The sequence below is a fragment of the Lethenteron reissneri genome, chromosome 9, assembly GCF_015708825.2.
Source record: "Lethenteron reissneri isolate LAM-NWPU_2019-01 chromosome 9, ASM1570882v1, whole genome shotgun sequence".
NCBI classification, from domain to species: Eukaryota; Metazoa; Chordata; class Hyperoartia; order Petromyzontiformes; family Petromyzontidae; genus Lethenteron; species Lethenteron reissneri.
This window is the reverse complement of record NC_083787.1, coordinates 9511250-9530827: the sequence shown is the minus strand read 5'-3', so window position 1 is coordinate 9530827 and position 19578 is coordinate 9511250. Positions and strand designations below refer to the sequence as shown.

Genomic DNA, 19578 nt, shown 5'->3' with positions numbered 1-19578 from the left:
TTTGACTTTTTGAGTCCCACCTCAAGTGATGGACGTGTCAATCGATCCTCTGGACAACCTTGCAAATATGATCCATCCCAAGGAATTTTTCCAGGTGAAATATTTCAATGGCTGGTAATGAGGCTCTCCATGTCAAAACTGGACAAGAGTTTCTATACTCAGTAAGCCACGCTGAGTCGAATGACTCTTTTACTAGCTCCTGCGTATTGTCTCTACCGTTCTCCTTATAAATCTCAACGTTCATCCTACAAAGTCCCAGCACAAGGGAAAAACACAAACAAATAGACATTTATTTTTTGTTGTTGCCCTGTGCGCCATATGGACCTGAAAACTCAATTTCCCTGTACAAGAAGAATACGGGGCTAAACCGTGTGGGTTGACAGCTATGCAAAGGGTCCAATTTTCACACGGACGTCGCACTGCGATTCTTAAATTGAAGGCACATGCGATATAAAACAAATAAAGTTGACGGTGATTATAATCTTGATTTGAAGTTTTCGTGACTGCAGGGATCGATACTCTTTGGTTCTTTCGGTAAAGTGACGTAGGTAGAACATAAATTAAATCACGACGTTTCGGGCGCAACACCAAGCGTGGTTGTCCCACCTGATGACGGACGCTTGTGTTGCGCCCGAAACGTGGTGATTGAATGTATTTTATACCTACGTGACTTTACTTAAAGAACCAAAGAGTTTGTGATTATAATGCTGCGGTGCGCTCACGGTTACAAGCCTCCGCGGTGGCCGCGGGGAGGGGGTCGCGGGGGGGGGTCACGCGGGGTGGGGGATCGCGGGGGGGGGTCGGGGGGGGGATCGCGGGGGGGGGTCGCGGGTGGAGGTCACGCGGGGTGGGGTCGCGGGGGGTGGGGGTCGCGGGGGGGGGTCGCGGGGGGGGCCGCGGGGAGGGGGTCGCGGGTGGGGGTCACGCGGGGTGGGGGGTCGCGGGCGGGGGGATCGCGGGGGGGGGTCGCGGGTGGGGGTCGCGGGGGGGGGTCGCGGGTGGGGGTCACGCGGGGTGTGGGGTGGCGGGGGGGGGGTCGCGTGGGTGGGAGTCACGCGGGGTGGGGGGTCGCGGGGGGGGGATCGCGGGTGGGGGTCACGCGGGGTGGGGTCGCGGGGTGGGGGTCGCGGGGTGGGAGTCACGCGGGGGGGGGGATCGCGGGGGGGGGGGGGTCACGTGGGTGGGTTGCGGTTCCGCGGCCGTTGGTGCGCGAGCCAATCTCGCGAGAGTTGTTGGGAGCGGCCAATAGGAACGGCGGTCGGGCAGAGCGCTGAGTTCTCGCGAGAGTTGATATGAAAAGGCAAGAAAACGCGGGAGACCGCTGCCGAGCGAAGTTGGTGCGCGAAAGGAATGAACAGCGCAATAACAAGAACACTATAACACAATAATTACAACACAACAAAAATAACACATTAACTACTACACCACACCACACCAACCACGACAACAGACACAGTTCGCCGCTCAGTTGGCGGGTTCACCACGGCGCTTGTTGGTGCCAGGCTAGGTGTACGTCGAGGCCGTTTGCGTGCGGGGAGCTGGCGTCAGATCTACGTGCGTCTGCCACAGGTAGCCGCCTCTCGTTACCTTTGCTGTGTTCTTGTTGGTGAGCGTCGCTCCTCCGCCCTGGTTCCACGAGCCAAGCAGCGATGATAACAGCTGTTGTTGTTGTTGCTGCTGTTGTTGTTGTTGTTGCCTTCGCAGGAGCAATGGCGCAGACTCCGGTGTCGTCTGCGATGCCGCTGCGGAGGCCGCTTGGTCTGAGCGCCTCCAAAGAGAAGTCTGCACGAATCCGCTTGCTTCAGCTGAACTTCATGAAGCGCCTCTCGGCACAAGCTGGCACGGTGAGATGCCCTCTCCTCCCTCCCCCCTTGCTCTGTCGGCCGAGAGAGAAATAAGTAGTGTTTTAAACAACACGCTTTTAAAAAACACGATTTTATGAAATGTAGTGGTAATGGCAGAACTCCAGGAAGTGGCCCCGAAGCTTGCCACAACGTTCAAGTTGAAGTCTTGATTTGAAGCTTTCGTGACTGCAAGGATTCAACAACAGACAGTGAGTTAAACAACAGACAGTGAGTTAAATGAAAGCGTGTAATAATAAGTAATATTTAAGATTTCTTTTTTTAAAAACACGCTTTAATGAAATGTACCGTACGAGTAATGGCAGAACTCCACGACTCCAGAAAGTGGCCCTGAAGCTTGCCATAACGTAAGGGACCGTGGACAATTACAGCCAACGTCAGTTGAGCATGAACAATTAGACCCAAGCCGAAACATAACATTTCAAAAGAATGTAAAATATATATTATGATAGAATATAGTATTGTCATCAGTATGACATACGCATACCAAGTTTGCAGTCGATACGACATTGGGAAGTGGGTTAAAATTGAGTTACAAGATTTGGGGATACGACAACAGACAGAGTTGAGGATACGACAACAGACTGAGATTATCAAAAGCGTGTAATAAAAATAATGTTTTAAAATATGTTATAGATTTTTAATGATAGAATATAGTCTTGTCATCAGTATGACATAAATATACCAAGTTTGCAGTCGATACCACATTGGGAAGTGGGTTAAAATTGAGTTACAAGATTTGAGGATACGACAACAACAGTGAGTTAATAAAAAGCGTGTAATAATAAAAACACCTCCACGTAGAACGCAAACTTGTATTGGCCTAACATCCCAAATTCTAAAAAAATACCTTAAAAATTACTCTATTGGGATTAGGCATCGCAAAAACATCGCTCCCCCATCGCTCCCACCTGCGACCTACTGCGAAAACTTGGCAGGAACCCTCTTTCAACTATTCTTTAGGCTCGGTGAGGCTTTCCTGTGCAAACAAGGGTTATTAATAATGGCCATGCTGATGTACGTAACGAATCGCGAGGGTAGTTATTGAGAATAAATGACCCAATACCCACCACCACGGCGCCTGTGCCAGGCCAGGTGCACTTTGAGGCTACCACGTGCACCGTCGAAGGCTCGCTGGCAGGAGGTCACGGGACAGACCCAGGTGGTGCCATGGGTTGGCCGACTGAGATGACTGGCAGATGCACCCCCTATACCCCCTACTGTGCCAACGTGCTGCATTAAAGCCTTGTTGTTGAATAAGTAACAATACATACAACACACCATTCCATATCCGTCCCTCCCAGTCACTGCCTTCTGGGAGTGCTATTTTTCAGGCAGCATTGGTTTCATACGGTACAAGCAAACTCCGGTTTAGATATTAGCGCTTTCTAAAGCAGTCGTATACGTAATAGGTCATTATAGCAGTGAACTGCAATAGGAATGCTGTACTTTAGCTTCATCCGCTATCGCTGGCCCACCACTCATGCGAGTGATTGCGAGTTGCCGAGTTCAGTGTGTAAGCTGCTATCTTTGATTGTATATTTGTTTACCATTATGAATTACTAAGTTCTTGTTTGTGCTGTATGCATGTTGAACTTCTTTCGCACCATACGTTGTTAACTGTGTTCATCGAAGGTGTGGGGGGAAGGACAACAAGACTAAACACGAAAAGCAGTTGTAAAGATGTCGTTGCTGGTCACTGTAGAAATCATTACTGCTGAAAATGATTCGAACTGATGCTGGCTTTTAGGCACTTGTTGTATCATTGCCAGTGGTGCCACGTGCAGTCAGTTCCCTGCGAGGCCTCGGTAGAACTCTGCCCTGCGGCAGGGAATGACCTCGCTGCTGCGCCAAATCCTGTGGACTCTGCACATCCCGCATGAGTTTCTGGGAATTGGAACAAACTTGAGAAGACCAATTGGCGAGTTGGATGGGAATGAGATTCCAAGTTGATTTAATTGGGTGTAAAAGATAGGTTTAGCCTTAGAGCAGATTTATAGTAGAGTTGTATTTTTTTACACCGTTGCTGAGCACAAGCCCAAAGGCCCAAAACGTGAAATGGCCAGTAACAAACAGCACTCTTGCTGTGTTAAAACCCTTGCACACGTAACAAGTTTATTTGCCCATGTCAGGTGGAGGACGGTTTATGACCTATTGGTCAGATCATTACCCGACTTGACCAATATATCCTGTTACGAATTAGAATTGTAACAGTTGTAATAGATAAACGGTAACACGTTTCTCGAATTGAGAAAAGTTATAAGCTTGGGAAAATAACGTGGAGCAGTGCAGGGGAAGACGCAGAAATAAGCATTGTGTCTTGCAGTGTAGTGGTTGAACACGGTGTGAATGAAACGAAACGGTCTGATAGAACGAGTCCTTAACATGGTTGGATGAATGGGAATGAAGTGAGAAAGTGACTGGAGTGAATTAGTGACTGCTGGATCATCAACCTGACGATATGATGTATATTATGTTATTGATTGACGGTGAGGGATATTTCTAGTTAGGGACGGCTGAAGCTGTTCATGCACAGTGTTCAACTGTAACATACTGTACCACAATGTTGCAGAGTGCATCGCCCACATTATCTACAAAGCTTCCGAAAAATGCAAGCACTCCAGACATGAGTCCTTACACCCTGTTGAAAAAGATCCACAACACAGGTAAGAAAACGGCCTGAGGCACCACCACAGTTGTTCAATAATAAAACCTAAATCTGATAATTGTTTTTTTACCCTTTTATCTGGCAACAAAACTGACACCTTTTTTTTACAATAAGTCATGTTTGCATAGACCACAATACCTGTAGTCGTAATGCAAACAAAAAACATAACTCTGATAATGTATGCACTGTCCTTGAAGTTGATTGGTCCATACCCGAGACAGCGTTCCTTAGAGCCTAGTCTCACTTGGTATTGGACCAGATGACGCCAAAAGGCGCACAACTCAAAGACAACGCCACCATCAGAGTATGAGAGCTCGGGGTAAGCATTTACACCATTGGAACCTCATTTGCCAGAAGAAAAAATATGATAATTAGTTTTATTTTACCCTTTTATCTGGCAACAAAACTGACACCTTTTTTACAAGGAGTCATGTTTGCATAGACCACAATACCTGTAGTCGTAATGCAAACAAAAAAACAACTAATAATGTATGCACTGTCCTTGAAGTTGATTGGTATCAGTTTTGTTGGCAGATAAAATGGTAAAAAAACTATTCTCATATTTTTTCTTCTGGAAAATGAGGTTCCAATGGTGTAAAACCTAAATCTATTAGAGCAAACCCCAACCTCTCGATCTCCCATTGTCCCATCAGCAGCTGAGCTATCCGTGCAAATTGTAGATATGAGCAGGCACAGTCTGAAATGAAATCAGACTGCATGTCACGCCTTACTCAAGCACACCTCTCAATGTATTACAGCAGTCCGTTGGGATCTCAATCAGATGTTTTAATCTGAGGCAAGGCCCCTGTATGGATGTAGTTTCCTTTAGGATTCTTGAGGTTCACTATTAACACCTGAGGCTCCGAGCCAGTCCAAGGAATCTGAGATGTTTGAAGAGTGGTGTGGCCACAGAGGACCACGTTGGAGAGATATGACACAAATTAGCAGTGACAATTAGCAGATCACGTGATGTGAGTTGCATGGCGAGTGCCCCACAGTCAATATTTATTATTAGTGAGTGGCAAACTGGGTTTTCTCAATCACAGGCTGAAACAAAATTCACCCCTTATTAATACTACTTTATAACTCAACACATCAAGTATTCTGAAGAAAGGACATTGCTGACGATGTCAGCTTGCTATATGTTTTTCTCCAATAAGGCAGTAAGTAGTAAGCATGACAATGGTGAAGTGTTTTGAACCACAGGCAATATGGTCCCTGGGTTTCTTTTCATGTTGCCCACAGCCACGGAGGTTAGCCCTGTGGAGGTGTTTAAGCCCATGCCTGAACATGTGAAGGATGACGCGGGGACTTACAGGACATCTGAAGCAAGCAGGTCAGTACATTAAATTTTATTTTAAATATGTCTGTCATTGCGTCTGGCGCAAATCAATTGGCACTAATGTCAACGCTGGATTTAAAAACACGTGATTTTATATCGAGTACTTATTGCTAAATTGAATCCATGGTTCACACTTAAATTTTGGGTTGAACACAATGATCTGACCAAACTTGTTGTAAGACCCTCCACTACCTGATATGGACAAACAAATGTAATTGTCATTGTACAAGCATTTAATGCACAAATTATTGTTTTAGCTCAATTTAATAATCTGCATTTGTACATATCACAATTTAATGCGTGTGGTTATGTTGGTTGGTAGAGGGTTATACAACAAAAGTTAATTATGAATCCTAATATTGACTGTGGCAATCTTATGTATTAGGTTAATCCAAAGTTGATTAACCTTGTTCTGATTAATGTAAATGGTACAGAGATGGTGTCCATAAATGTGAGAAATGTACCAACTTTTGAGTTGTAAATCTATCGTTGTTGTGGTGCTGTTGGGTGCAGTCTGTTCGAGTTGACCACACCGACGGACGAGAATGAGAGCGGGAGACTGAAGCAGCGGCACCATCGCTCCATGAAGACGCCGGTCGACATGCAGACATTCACCCAGAAAGTCCAGCAAGCCATGGATGGCAGAGGCAGGTTCCCACTTTAGTGCTTCCCTGCAGGCAGCAATCACACGAGCACGTTTGGGCAATGCAGGGAACTGCACATCTTCAGTACTTTTTGAAATCACCATTGCTGCTCATCTAATGTTACAGCTCTCAGCCAGTGGTGGAAATTCCTCATGCCTATTGCAGGGGAAAATATTTCCTAAGGCTTCTGCACATATTCGGCACTAAATTTATCGACCCTGGAAGGATGATAGGCTGAATCAACCCCCGACCAGGATTTAGCTGGATATGACAATGCTGTGGCTATATATAACACGGTTGCATGGGTTTATGCACATGGCCACGAGGATGTGATATGCACACACTCGCCTTAATGTGTAAATAACAATTTGATGTTCGATATTTCCCTCATATTTTCTTACGAGCCCTTAATTCTTGAAAATGCCTTGATATGTTTTTATTCCAAGTATCATTATTCAAGAGTGAAGGCCAGGGCACTGGGCCTCAAGTCTTAGGCTATATTATACATGGACTCGGGGTGCACTTGGGTTTAGTGCAGTAATGTGTAACTGCTTTAAAACAGAAATTAGTAAGTTGTATTGTAAACCTGAGATGTGCAGCATTTTAATAATGATGAAGAGTTATGTGCAGGAAAGGTGCACCACTTAGTGTCTGCTTAATTAATTAAAAGTATATAATGGGTAGCACACTGGACTTGCAATCCAGAAGTCGCCAGTTGACACGTGATGCAAGTGTTTTTTAACTCTCCCTACTACTATGAACCAGGATAAATGGGCACGCCACATTTTGTCAAACAGCGGGGCGTGTCTGGTGGGGTAAAGTGTGGGTACGCCCACCTCTTCCAGCACGGTTTGTCAACATGGAAGAGTAGACCAAAATACCCTCTAGAGCTCCCTTTACCAGAAGCCCTACTGCCAACAGTGGCTTGAGCAAGCAATTGCAGGGTTGCTCCTGTACCCCATTGAGGCATTAATTAGGTAACGGTACAATATCCGTCATTAAATATTGTAATGTGAAATGTTTTTACAGACCTACCTGCATTGGAACGATCTGCCATGAACAGGTAATGTAATCTGTATGCAGTGCATTTCATTCATATGTTTCCATCTTCAGGTGTGTATCCTCTAGATCCTACCCGAATGATTGTAACAGGTCTAACTAAGATCTTTATTTACCGAATCATTGTGTCAGAAGCCCCTATACAGGTTATACGCTTAATTGCCCTTTACTCATGGAATAAAACAAAATGTAACATTATCTGCATCCCCTTACATTTTAGGCATATTTGGAATTAGGCTTTTCAACTATTTCAACGCTGCTCTCTGGCCTCTCCAAATCCCTCATCTCCAAATCCCAATGATCCAAAATGCAGCTGCAAGATTTCTCACCAGTATCCACAAACTAGACCATGTCACCCGAGTACAGTACTGCACCTGCCCCCGATAACGGAACGTACAGTGGCAGCAACCAACCACACGAGCAAGCCGGATTAGGAAAGGTTTCTCTACCACAGACCAAAAACATAGTAATAGGCTAACACAGACGGTGCGAATACTTTACATCAAGCAACTGCTGTAAAAAATAATAAGGTACTTGGAATTTAATTTTATTTCATTGTTATTCTTGATTACCCAGGAGAGCCTCGCTGAATTTCAAGACTTTTTCAGTAGATGGCAATGTTACTGTGCGCAGTCTGAATTGAGTAATAAGCTGATAATTATTCAACATTGGGATGCTTGGCCAATACCAGTCGCATTGTTTTTTACTTAAGGGAGGTAAATTGAATCCATGGTTCACACTTACATTTTGGGTTGAACACAATGATCTGACCAAACTTGTTGTAAGACCCTCCACTACCTGATATGGACAAACAAATGTAATTGTCATTGTACAAGCATTTAATGCACAAATTATTTTTTTAGCTCAATTTAATAATCTGCATTTGTACATATCACAATTTGATGTGTGTGGTTATGTTGGTTGGTAGAGGGTTATACAACAAAAGTTAATTATGAATCCTAATATTGACTGTGGCAATCTTATGTATTAGGTTAATCCAAAGTTGATTAACCTTGTTCTGATTAATGTAAATGGTACAGAGATGGTGTCCATAAATGTGAGAAATGTACCAACTTTTGAGTTGTAAATCTATCGTTGTTGTGGTGCTGTTGGGTGCAGTCTGTTCGAGTTGACCACACCGACGGACGAGAATGAGAGCGGGAGACTGAAGCAGCGGCACCATCGCTCCATGAAGACGCCGGTCGACATGCAGACATTCACCCAGAAAGTCCAGCAAGCCATGGATGGCAGAGGCAGGTTCCCACTTTAGTGCTTCTCTGCAGGCAGCAATCACACGAGCACGTTTGGGCAATGCAGGGAACTGCACATCTTCAGTACTTTTTGAAATCACCATTGCTGCTCATCTAATGTTACAGCTCTCAGCCAGTGGTGGAAATTCTTCATGCCTATTGCAGGGGAACATATTTCCTAAGGCTTCTGCACATATTCGGCACTAAATTTATCGACCCTGGAAGGATGATGGACTGAGTCAACCCCCGACCAGGATTTAGCTGGATATGACAATGCTATGGCTATATATAACACGGTTGCATGGGTTTATGCACATGGCCACGAGGATGTGATATGCACACACTCGCCTTAATGTGTAAATAACAATTTGATGTTCGATATTTCCCTCATATTTTCTTACGAGCCCTTAATTCTTGAAAATGCCTTGATATGTTTTTATTCCAAGTATCATTATTCAAGAGTGAAGGCCAGGGCACTGGGCCTCAAGTCTTAGGCTATATTATACATGGACTCGGGGTGCGCTTGGGTTTAGTGCAGTAATGTGTAACTGCTTTAAAACAGAAATTAGTAAGGTGTATTGTAAACCTGAGATGTGCAGCATTTTAATAATGATGAAGAGTTATGTGCAGGAAAGGTGCACCACTTAGTGTCTGCTTAATTAATTAAAAGTATATAATGGGTAGCACACTGGACTTGCAATCCAGAAGTCGCCAGTTGACACGTGATGCAAGTGTTTTTTAACTCTCCCTACTACTATGAACCAGGATAAATGGGCACGCCACATTTTGTCAAATAGCGGGGCGTGTCTGGTGGGGTAAAGTGTGGGTACGCCCACCTCTTCCAGCACGGTTTGTCAACATGGAAGAGTAGACCAAAATACCCTCTAGAGCTCCCTTTACCAGAAGCCCTACTGCCAACAGTGGCTTGAGCAAGCAATTGCAGGGTTGCTCCTGTACCCCATTGAGGCATTAATTAGGTAACGGTACAATATCCGTCATTAAATATTGTAATGTGAAATGTTTTTGCAGACCTACCTGCATTGGAACGATCTGCCATGAACAGGTAATGTAATCTGTACGCAGTGCATTTCATTCATATGTTTCCATCTTCAGGTGTGTATCCTCTAGATCCTACCCGAATGATTGTAACAGGTCTAACTAAGTCAGATCTTTATTTACCGAATCATTGTGTCAGAAGTCCCTATACAGGTTATACGCTTAATTGCCCTTTACTCATGGAATGAAACAAAATGTAACATTATCTGCATCTCCTTACATTTTAAGCATATTTGGAATTAGGCTTTTCAACTATTTCAACGCTGCTCTCTGGCCTCTCCAAATCCCTCATCTCCAAATCCCAATGATCCAAAATGCAGCTACAAGATTTCTCACCAGTATCCACAAACTAGACCATGTCACCCGAGTACAGTACTGCACCCGCTCCCGATAACGGAACGTATAGTGGCAGCAACCAACCACACGAGCAAGCCGGATTAGGAAAGGTTTCTCTATCACAGACCAAAAACATAGTAATAGGCTAACACAGACGGTGCGAATACTTTACATCAAGCAACTGCTGTAAAAAATAATAAGGTACTTGGAATTTTATTTTATTTCGTTGTTATTCTTGGTTACCCAGGAGAGCTTCGCTGAGTTTCAAGACTTTCAGTAGATGGCAATGTTACTGTGCGCAGTCTGAATTGAGTAATGAGCTGGTAATTATTCAACATTGGGATGCTTGGCCAATACCAGCTGCATTGTTTTTTATTTAAGGGAGGTAACAAGTGAACCCAGAGGAAACCCATGCGGAACAGGGGGAGAACATACAAACGCCACACAGAAAGCCACCTGAGTCGGGAATCGAATCCAGGGCCTTGTTGCTGTTACGCACAACTGTTACCACTGCGCCACATTGCTACATAACTATTGAATTGCGTGTAACTTGCACAGTTTGTTTTGACCGATGGCAGCTTAAACCTGAACACTCCACTCGACTCCGAGGAGGAGGGTGACGATGCGACGGGGGTGAGGATACGACGCAGCCACACGAGGGCACCAACGCAAAGGGTCAACAAGGAGGCTTTTTCGCAGCATCTCCGACAACACTTGAGAGAGGAGGCTGAGGAGCCCCGACCTGCGCACACCACAGGTCAGAAGAAGCCGCTTTCTCCATGCTAACAAGGACAATGTGATTTCCTGCTCAAGTGGGCATTGAGGCGGTGCTTGTCTCCTGTGTACAGCCCAGAGCCTGTGGTTGGAGTTCGCACATACCCATGGCGGCAGCAAGTGTATCCACTGGGCGTTTAAGCCCCATTGCACATTACCGGCCAAATGGCACGGCCGTAGAGCGTGCGGCTCACAATATGAAGGTTGCAAGTTCAAATTTGGTTCTTTTGAAAGACCCGCAACCACCATAGAAATGTGGAATTTTCACCAGCTGGCTCAGGGCTGTAAACACACTGAGCACCGCCTCAATGTGCATTGACTCTGACTTGACTGGTGTTGCCAAAATCAAGGATGGCTTTTGTGTGTTTCATATTGTCAATGTCCTGTTGTGTTTCTCCGTAGACTTGATGCCTGGAGGGGTTTCTGAACTGTCCATCGGGGAACACACCTCACATTTCTCAGAAAGGAGTAGTAGCAAGCGCAAACTGAGAGACCGATCCACGCCGGGAGTCGGGAAAATGGCGGCAAAGACACTAGATGGTCATATGGAAGTGTCGGGAAGGGCAGAAGACGAGCATAGTGACGATATGGAAGAAAACGGTGTTCCTGCAGAAGTGACTATGTCGGGTTACCTTAGTCCAGTTATTGACATTCACCCATCACCACACATTAGCACCCCAAAAGTATCTGCAATACAGAGTGGCCTGCAGGACAGCGATGGAGATGTCACAGGGGCAGAGGAACTGGAGATGATGAGTGAAAGAGACGAGATGTCTGAAGAAATATCTGGATTGAACCCCATGGAGGAAGCAGAAATGCTATCTGCCGAGTTAGTAGATCCCATGTCTATTCCACACCTCAGCCACACATCTCCAGTTGGTGAAGACTTGATGGATGACGAGGAGGAGGGGGAGTCAAAACCTGAGTCAGACGGTGACCAAGCTGGCCCTGTTGGAGATGCCTTGGATCGTGGACTTAGCCACAATTTGGCAACGTCACCTTATGAAGAAGAAGAAGAGGAGGAAGATTACGGCAGTAGTAACGATGAGGAAGGTAATGCAAAGTTCATTTCATTTGCTACACAGATGAGCCCGTTTAGCCAGTTGCCCAGCTGTTTAACAAGGGATATTCGTGGTGCATGAGCACAGCAAATATAAAAACAAGTGCTCCGTATTGTGTAGGACTGGGATATGATATATTTTATATGTTAAAAATGTTAACTTGTACAGTAAAATCTCGGCTAGCCGGACTAATAATTTCAACTTTTAAAGATTACAGTATTCACTCACTCTCAAAGAGAGAGAGAACGACACAGAGGCACTAGGAGAAACCACAGACAAGCAGGAATGCAGCAGCAGCCACGCGGTGATGAGCCGGTGCTCCCAACAATAATCCAGCACAGAGCGATGATTGCTTTTGTGCAATCCAAATTGAGTAATGTTTGGATCTTGTTTTGAATTATGTCAGGGGATCTTTAACTTCCATTGTGAAGCAAATGGTGCTTGTTTATTGATGAGTTTAAGGCTCTTATTATTTGGGAAATAGTTTTAATCTTGGAAATGTCAAATGTTGACTTTGTTACATTGAAGCATTAATAGTAAGAACTGAAGTATATCTCACGAAAATTTACAAAGGAGTTTGTTGCTGCATGTCCTTGAACAGGAGAGTTAAAATTGCATGAACTGAAGGCGAGCAGCAAGCCCTCGCCAACTCTGAACACTCCTGCTTTCTTCGCGAAAGACAAACTTTCGTAAGTAAAGTATGTCCTTATTTTAAAGCTTAACAAATATTGGTGTGTTTTGAATGTTTACCAATGTTGCACAGTGAGTTGGGCATTCCTCAGGTTATGTTAACCAATCCAGATAGTATTTGTCCAGATCATCACGTGGTCAAAACAAATCATTAATCTGAATCCAATGTTACACTGATAATTTCACCTATTGCGGATTAGCAGTCCGGAGTAGTTTGGGCTGATGTTGGTACAGATTCATAATCTTCCACATAATAGCCATATACTACTACATAGTTCATCTTGATGTTATGTGTAGCCATATGCTTGTTTTATCTCTTGCAGTAAAGGCAAGCAGAAGGCCGCGCTGAAGATAAACAAAGCTACTTCAAAAAGAGGCAAGACAGAGAAAGTGTTGAAGATACCGATGAAGGAGATCAAGAATATCTGCCAGAGATTTGTGCCCTGCCGGCTGAACAGAGATGCCCTTTTGGCCATTGAAAATAGGTATGCTGTGTCGTTAATGTGAACTGAAAAAATGTGTTTGATATTTTGCCCAACTCCAATAAATACGTTTATTTACAGTTTTAAACACAGTTGTAGAGCATAGCCCAAAGGTCCAGAATGTCAAGTGGTTCGTAACAAACAGCACTATCATAGCTGTAATAGATGAGTGTTAATGTTTCTTTAATTGATTAATGGTCTTATAAAAGCCTGGTAAAAGAGACATTGGGAGGGAATTCAAAAGTGGAGCACTGCAAAATAAGAATCAGAAAGAGAAGTGTTGTAACCTGCAGTGTGGCAGTTGAACACCATCTGTAAAGGGAGGACGGTGTCTGACCATAGAGATCACAGTGAAGAGATCAGGGATAAAGCACTGGGACACGTGTATTGGTGCCGACATGTACATCACCATAAAAGTTGGGTGACACGAAGAAGACCGTCCTAGCTGAGCAGTGTTTCTCTGTGCCCGCAGCTGTTTTGTAGAGCTCTACCCCGCGGCTGTCTCTGAATGTGTCCTCCAATGCCTAGCCACCAGTTAATTCCATACCTGTCAACCCATACGGTTTACCCGTATTCTTGTACAGGGAAATTTAGTTTTCAGGTTCATATGGCATACAGCCGTTTCAATACGGATCAAAACAAATGTCCTTTTGTTTGTGTTTTTCCCTTATGATGGGACTTTGTAGGATGAACGTTGATATTTATAAAGGCACGGGGTGACCAATAAGGTCTGAATTGGTCTGTAATAAGGTAGGCACTGATAAGGGGTTGTACCTCATCTGCTTAGACCATGGGCCAAAAACGCCGACAACTCGGATGTGCGTCAGTGTTTATGCCATAAGAAATATCAATGTTGGTACATCCATTTGGCACCTCGTAATGTACAATATCGTGTCTTACGTTTAGAAACTATGCTGCCTCAGTCTTCAGTAAGCCTTTAAAATGTTTCTTTTAACAGTATGAATGTACATTGTTTTATGTTTTGAATGCCGATACATTTTTGGGTTTTGTATTAAGGCCTCGACACAGAGGCATTGGGTCTTTATGTGTCTATGTTGTGTCTCTCTCTGTGTCTCTGTGTTGCCTCAATCTGCTTGTGTGTGTCTGTGTTTTGTCTCTCTCAAATTTAGTTCTACCTGATGACGATTGCTTGTGTTGCAATCGAAACGTTGTATTCTATTATTTAATTTATTTTCTTTCTCCGTGACTTTACCGAAAGAACCAAAGAGTAGAGCCAGAATCTTCTGTGAAGACATGAAAAATAATGCTTCATGATTTTTCATGTCCTGTTTTGTCCTTATTCTGGTGTAATGCTGTTCGGGGGTGCCACGGTGGTGGGATGTTAACTACCTTGCCTGGTATACAGGAGGTCGTGGGTTCAATCCCGACCCTGACACCTGTATATTTGGAGTTTGCATATTCTCCCTGTGGTTGCGTGGATTTTTCTCCAGATCTCTTCCGGTTTTCCCCTCCATTTAGAGACACGTATTAAGAGTATTTGGCTGCTATACATTTCCACAAAAGCTATTTCAATGAGCTATCATTTGTGGCCAGGTTGTGTTGATGAAAAAGAAATAGCTATGGAGCTCAGTCGGCCTTACCTAGTAAAATAAAAAATAGTTTTGGATGTCTTTCACTTTTATACTATTTTGATGTAGGTTTTATTTTAACTTTTGTCTCCGTTGACTTTCATTTTCCTTTAATGGGCCCTGGCCTGGTAATAATGGGACAATTATGCCTCCTTTGCATTTCTGTTCTTCCACAGAAAAAAATCTAATATTTGTTACACATCCCATTATCCACAAATTCTTCTGGGAAGTTCATAATTTCAGCAGCATTCAACACAATTATTCTCTGGACCAGTTTCAACATTCATTGTTTCATCGACAGGCAGGTCGGCATGAACATTCAATGCTGGTGAATTGCCAGATTGTTTTCGCCAAGCACCCTTTGATATATGGATCCTAGTTCAACAGAAAACTATGTAATAATATATGATCGTGTTATGGTTATAAAGGTCTTGATTGAAAATCTATTCATTTATTTGCAATCCTTTTTCTAGCTTGCCAAGATCTTGACATGCGTGTGTTTGTACGGCAGACTGCCACTGTTATTTGAACAGATGTTGGATGACCTGGATGCATTTGCATCCCATGCTGGGAGGAAAACGATTACAATCGCAGATGTGGAGCTGCTGATGAAGAGGTGAGGGCAGGGATGCCACCAAATGGGCTGTTAAAGTTTACAACTATGTTAAATGAATGTTTATTTTTTTTATTTGATTTCAAGAATTAACCCAGTAAAAGCCAGTGTAATATTGAAGTATGTTTTTTTCGATTGTTAAATGTTACAAAATGAGCCATGACAGTGAACTCTCAAGCGTAGAGACTTAAAAACCAAATTGTCAAAGCTGTTTTGCAACTTTATCAGAGGCGATACTATTTTTAAAAACGTGTGCTGAGCGCAGACCCAAAGACCCAACATGTTAAATGGCTGGTAACAAATACCACTGTCAAAAATAGATAAGAGTCAGTTGTAGTAGATGAGAGAAAACATTTGTTTAATTAAGTATGATTATAAGGGCTTGGGAAAGAGAATAGAGCGGAATTTAAAAGTGGAGCAGTGCTAGGGAAGAAGCAGAGGAGAAGTGTTTTGACCTTCTGTGTGATGTGTGGATGAGATGAAACGATCATTCTGGTAGGCCGAGTCTTGAATTAAATCCAGACCTCAGCTGAGTAAATCCAAACTTGAATCGTAATCAATCAAAATCTCCCACAGTGTTCAACTATATAGGATTCACAATCGATAATGTAAAGACATTCTCTGATACCAGGTCTGTATTTGGATTCCTTTTGGGAAAGAGTGGTGGTGCAGAGGTTAGCGTGGTAAAGTATGGTCAATACCCATGATATGGCGAGAGGAGGCCTTCATCCAACAGTACATTGACAAAACACGAAGTGGTTTTAGTCTCAGTGAATTCCTGCTGAGATGTGCATTGAGGTGGTGCTTATCTCCTGTTTACAGCTCTAGTGGTAGAAATTCCACATTACTATGGCAGGGGCAAGTCTTATCGCTGTTGACTTCCCAATCGAGAGGGGCGATGGACTGCATCAACCCCCAACCAGGATTTGAACTCGTAGCCTTCCGATTAAGAGTCGCTTGCTCAACCCCTAATGAACTGCCTGGTCAGATAATTATAACTTGGATGAAAAATGCTGCTGTTATTGTGGAACCCTTGGGGTGCCCTTTCCTCATGTTGTGTCTGTGTGCGCGTCTGTGCAGGCAGCGTTATGTGACGGACACGATGCCTCTCGTAGCCCTGGTTCGCGAGTATCTCCCCATGGAGAAGCGTGTGGAGTTGCTGGACATTGTCCTGGGCAAGGTCCTGCCACCGCTGCCCATGACAGACAAATAGAACATCGAGAACGCTGCATGTGCGGGAAACACTACCCAATGCTAGCACAACACACACTCACGCATTGTCTTAACCAGCCTCATTTTGGTTTGCGAGAGGAAGTTTCAGCTGTAACCCGGCAATTTTTGGGCCTCCACGAAAGCGAATTCTAGAGGGTATTTGGCCTACTCTTCCACACAGACCAAACGTGTCGGACAAGGTAGGAGAGTCCCACGCTATATTCCTTTGCACACGATCTGCTGATCGGCTAGCTTGTGAACGCATTCTGCTAGGTGGACAGGCGGGCGGGATTTGGTAAATGCACTCATTGTTTCAACTGCCGTGGCGGGATATGACATTGAGTTGGCGACCCTGCATTGCAAGTCCAGCGTACTAGCCATTACACCATTCAGTGCTGTTCTTTAAATATGCTTTACAATTACTCATACTGAGCACAGTTTATTATAGTATTATATATAAGCGTTATTTTGGCTGTTTTTCATTGCAATAGCAGTAAATATGATTCGAAAATACTTGTCAGCTTTCAAAATATTTTGTGCACTATCTCAAGTGTATGTATACCCCTTAACTACTGTTAACTCGCCACCTATCACAGGAATATTCCCTTGCCGTGTCATTGTCGTGCGATTGTGTTTGGGAGAGAAGACGGAACATGGGCAAGCTGAGGATATTTGTCGGTTTATGGATATATGATGCACTTTTTTCGGACCGTCCATAGTCAACCGTGCTAATCAGAGGTGCAATGTTGTTCACAACTAAAATAGGTTTCTACACATTTTAATATTTCTGGTGGATGGGGACAGGGAGCATAAATTCTGTGAGTTGTAAAATAGTGGCATGGTGTACGTTGTCTGTTGGTGACTTCCTGCTCAAATGAGCATGGAGGTGTCGTGCTCATCTCCCATTTACAGCCCTGAGCGAGTGGTGGAATGTCCACGTTCCTATAGCAGGAGCGACCACAATTGCATTCCCCACACTGGTACTAATTTTATCGACCTTGGAGCCAGGATATGTTTTCCTGCTACTCGCTTTATTCCACTGAGCGAACTGGCCAAGTTTTAATGTAAACATTTCTCAAAATTCATTTATATTTTATCAAAGGCCAAGCAGATTCAATTCCTTAAGAGCTGTACACACAATCAGATCTTTAGGTTGGGCTGTCCAAGCAAGGGACAAGTCTGTCGGTTGGGTCTCAGGCTCGATAGCCAGTGTCGTGTCCACACTTTGGCCGTGGTTGATTGCAGTGGCTCAGCAATGTGTAACTGTTGAAGACGAGGAATAAAGTTGTCGCGTTTAATAAAAATCAACGAGACGTGGCCAAAGCCATTGATTGCGCCACGCCTCTCTACTCTCCGCCAGAACCCCGATTTTATTTTCAACAGTTACGCAGAACGAAGTGTTTAACACAAACCGTTATGTATTATCTAAATAATGCAACAATAATTGATATTTAAAAATACCGTTTAAAAAAACACTTTAATTAAATGTACCGTACGAGTAATGGCAGAACTCCACGACTCCAGGAGGTGGCCCCGAGGCTTGCCATAACGTAAGTGAGTGTGGTGATTTACAGCCAACGTCAGTTGAGCGTCGACAATTAGACCCAAGCCGAAACAACGTAATGTGAATTATAGAATTTAGTATTGTCACCAGTATGACGTAAGTATACCAAGTTTGCAGTCGATACGACATTGGGAAGTGGGTTAAAATTAAGTTACAAGAATACAACAGTGAGTTAAAGAAAAGCGTGTAATAAAAAAAGTGTCACTCTTCAGTGTAATAAAAGGTGTATATAATATACCAATTTAATGTCATTACAGACCACATTGTTTGAATTGTGTTATCATTTAACAGTTGTGTAGAAGTTTATTCTTTGGAATGTTAAGACAATGTAAAAAAGTACATTTAAAATTCTATTTCGTTTTTACATGTATTTTTGGCTGAATTTAATGTACAAAAAGTACATTTTGAAATATATTTCTGGCTTAATTTAATGTTTTAAAAAGTACATTTTGTCTGAATTTAATGTAGATGTGGTTGGTGGTATTGAGGCGAAACGATTCTTGCATTCCCCCCGCATCGAGTGCTATTGATTTGGCCCTAATCGCTCCCATTGATAGTTTTCCCTCTCCTGCTGTATGCGCAATTGGTGACTGGCCACAATCAACTTCATCTTGATCTTAAACCCAACAGAATTCGTTGCACAATGCTGTTGATGAGACACCGAATCCACTTTACTGGTTTTTAATCAAATCTGCTGGAGAGAAAAAACGTGGAAGGCCGTGTGGGCCGTTGGAGCGCGTCCAACATTTTATTTTGCGGCAAGACATTGGAAAGGGCCGTAACAGCGTCAACTTATTTCCACGGGAAATCCAGATTATGGATCGCTTCCAATGTGTTAGGGAGATGATGTTGTGGCTATGCGCCCCAGCACCACCGTGGAGGCGAGGGGATCGATCACAAGACGTGTTTAGCTCTCCCAATCCGTGGTCGTCGAGGTCGCAACACCATGGCTTGCCAGGAGATGGCTGCACACCCCGGCGGACGCGTTGGTTTTCTCCGGGAACTCCGGTTTCGTGGTGTAGTGACGCCAACGCACGTTCTTCTTGCTTTATTAAGAGCCTTTATTCGGACACAACTATTTCAAGCCTCCTCTTGACTTCCCGACTCTCCGTTCACACGTCCTTGAAATGTGAGGCCGTAAGTGGTACGTTGCCTCGGTCGTTACAAAAGTCAAAACAAGCAGCCAATGCCGGTTCAACTACCACGTGCATCACCGGAGAGCGACGCGGTCCCTTGCTCGAGAGTGAACTGTCAATGTAAATCGTGAGAATTTCACTGCGGTCCCCGGGTGGTGGGGGTGAGGTTGGGGCGTGGGTAGGAGTCTTGGGAGGGGGTTTTGGGGGGTGGGTTGGGGGGTATTGGGGGAGGGTTGGGGG

The 19578-nt window shown here is 44.0% G+C and overlaps 1 protein-coding gene across 1 annotated transcript; it reads left to right on the top strand.

Moving 5' to 3' along the window:
- Positions 1-1224: 1224 nt before the first annotated feature.
- On the top strand, positions 1225-18460 carry CENPT (centromere protein T). Its single transcript, XM_061547850.1, has 14 exons — positions 1225-1569; positions 1705-1844; positions 4435-4528; positions 5776-5866; positions 6386-6519; positions 7546-7579; positions 8695-8828; positions 9855-9888; positions 10796-10974; positions 11394-12044; positions 12654-12741; positions 13066-13227; positions 15325-15429; positions 16507-18460. Exons 2-14 carry the CDS (start codon positions 1710-1712, stop codon positions 16637-16639), a joined length of 1974 nt encoding a protein of 657 aa, XP_061403834.1. The 5' UTR covers positions 1225-1569; positions 1705-1709; the 3' UTR covers positions 16640-18460.
- Positions 18461-19578: the final 1118 nt, after the last annotated feature.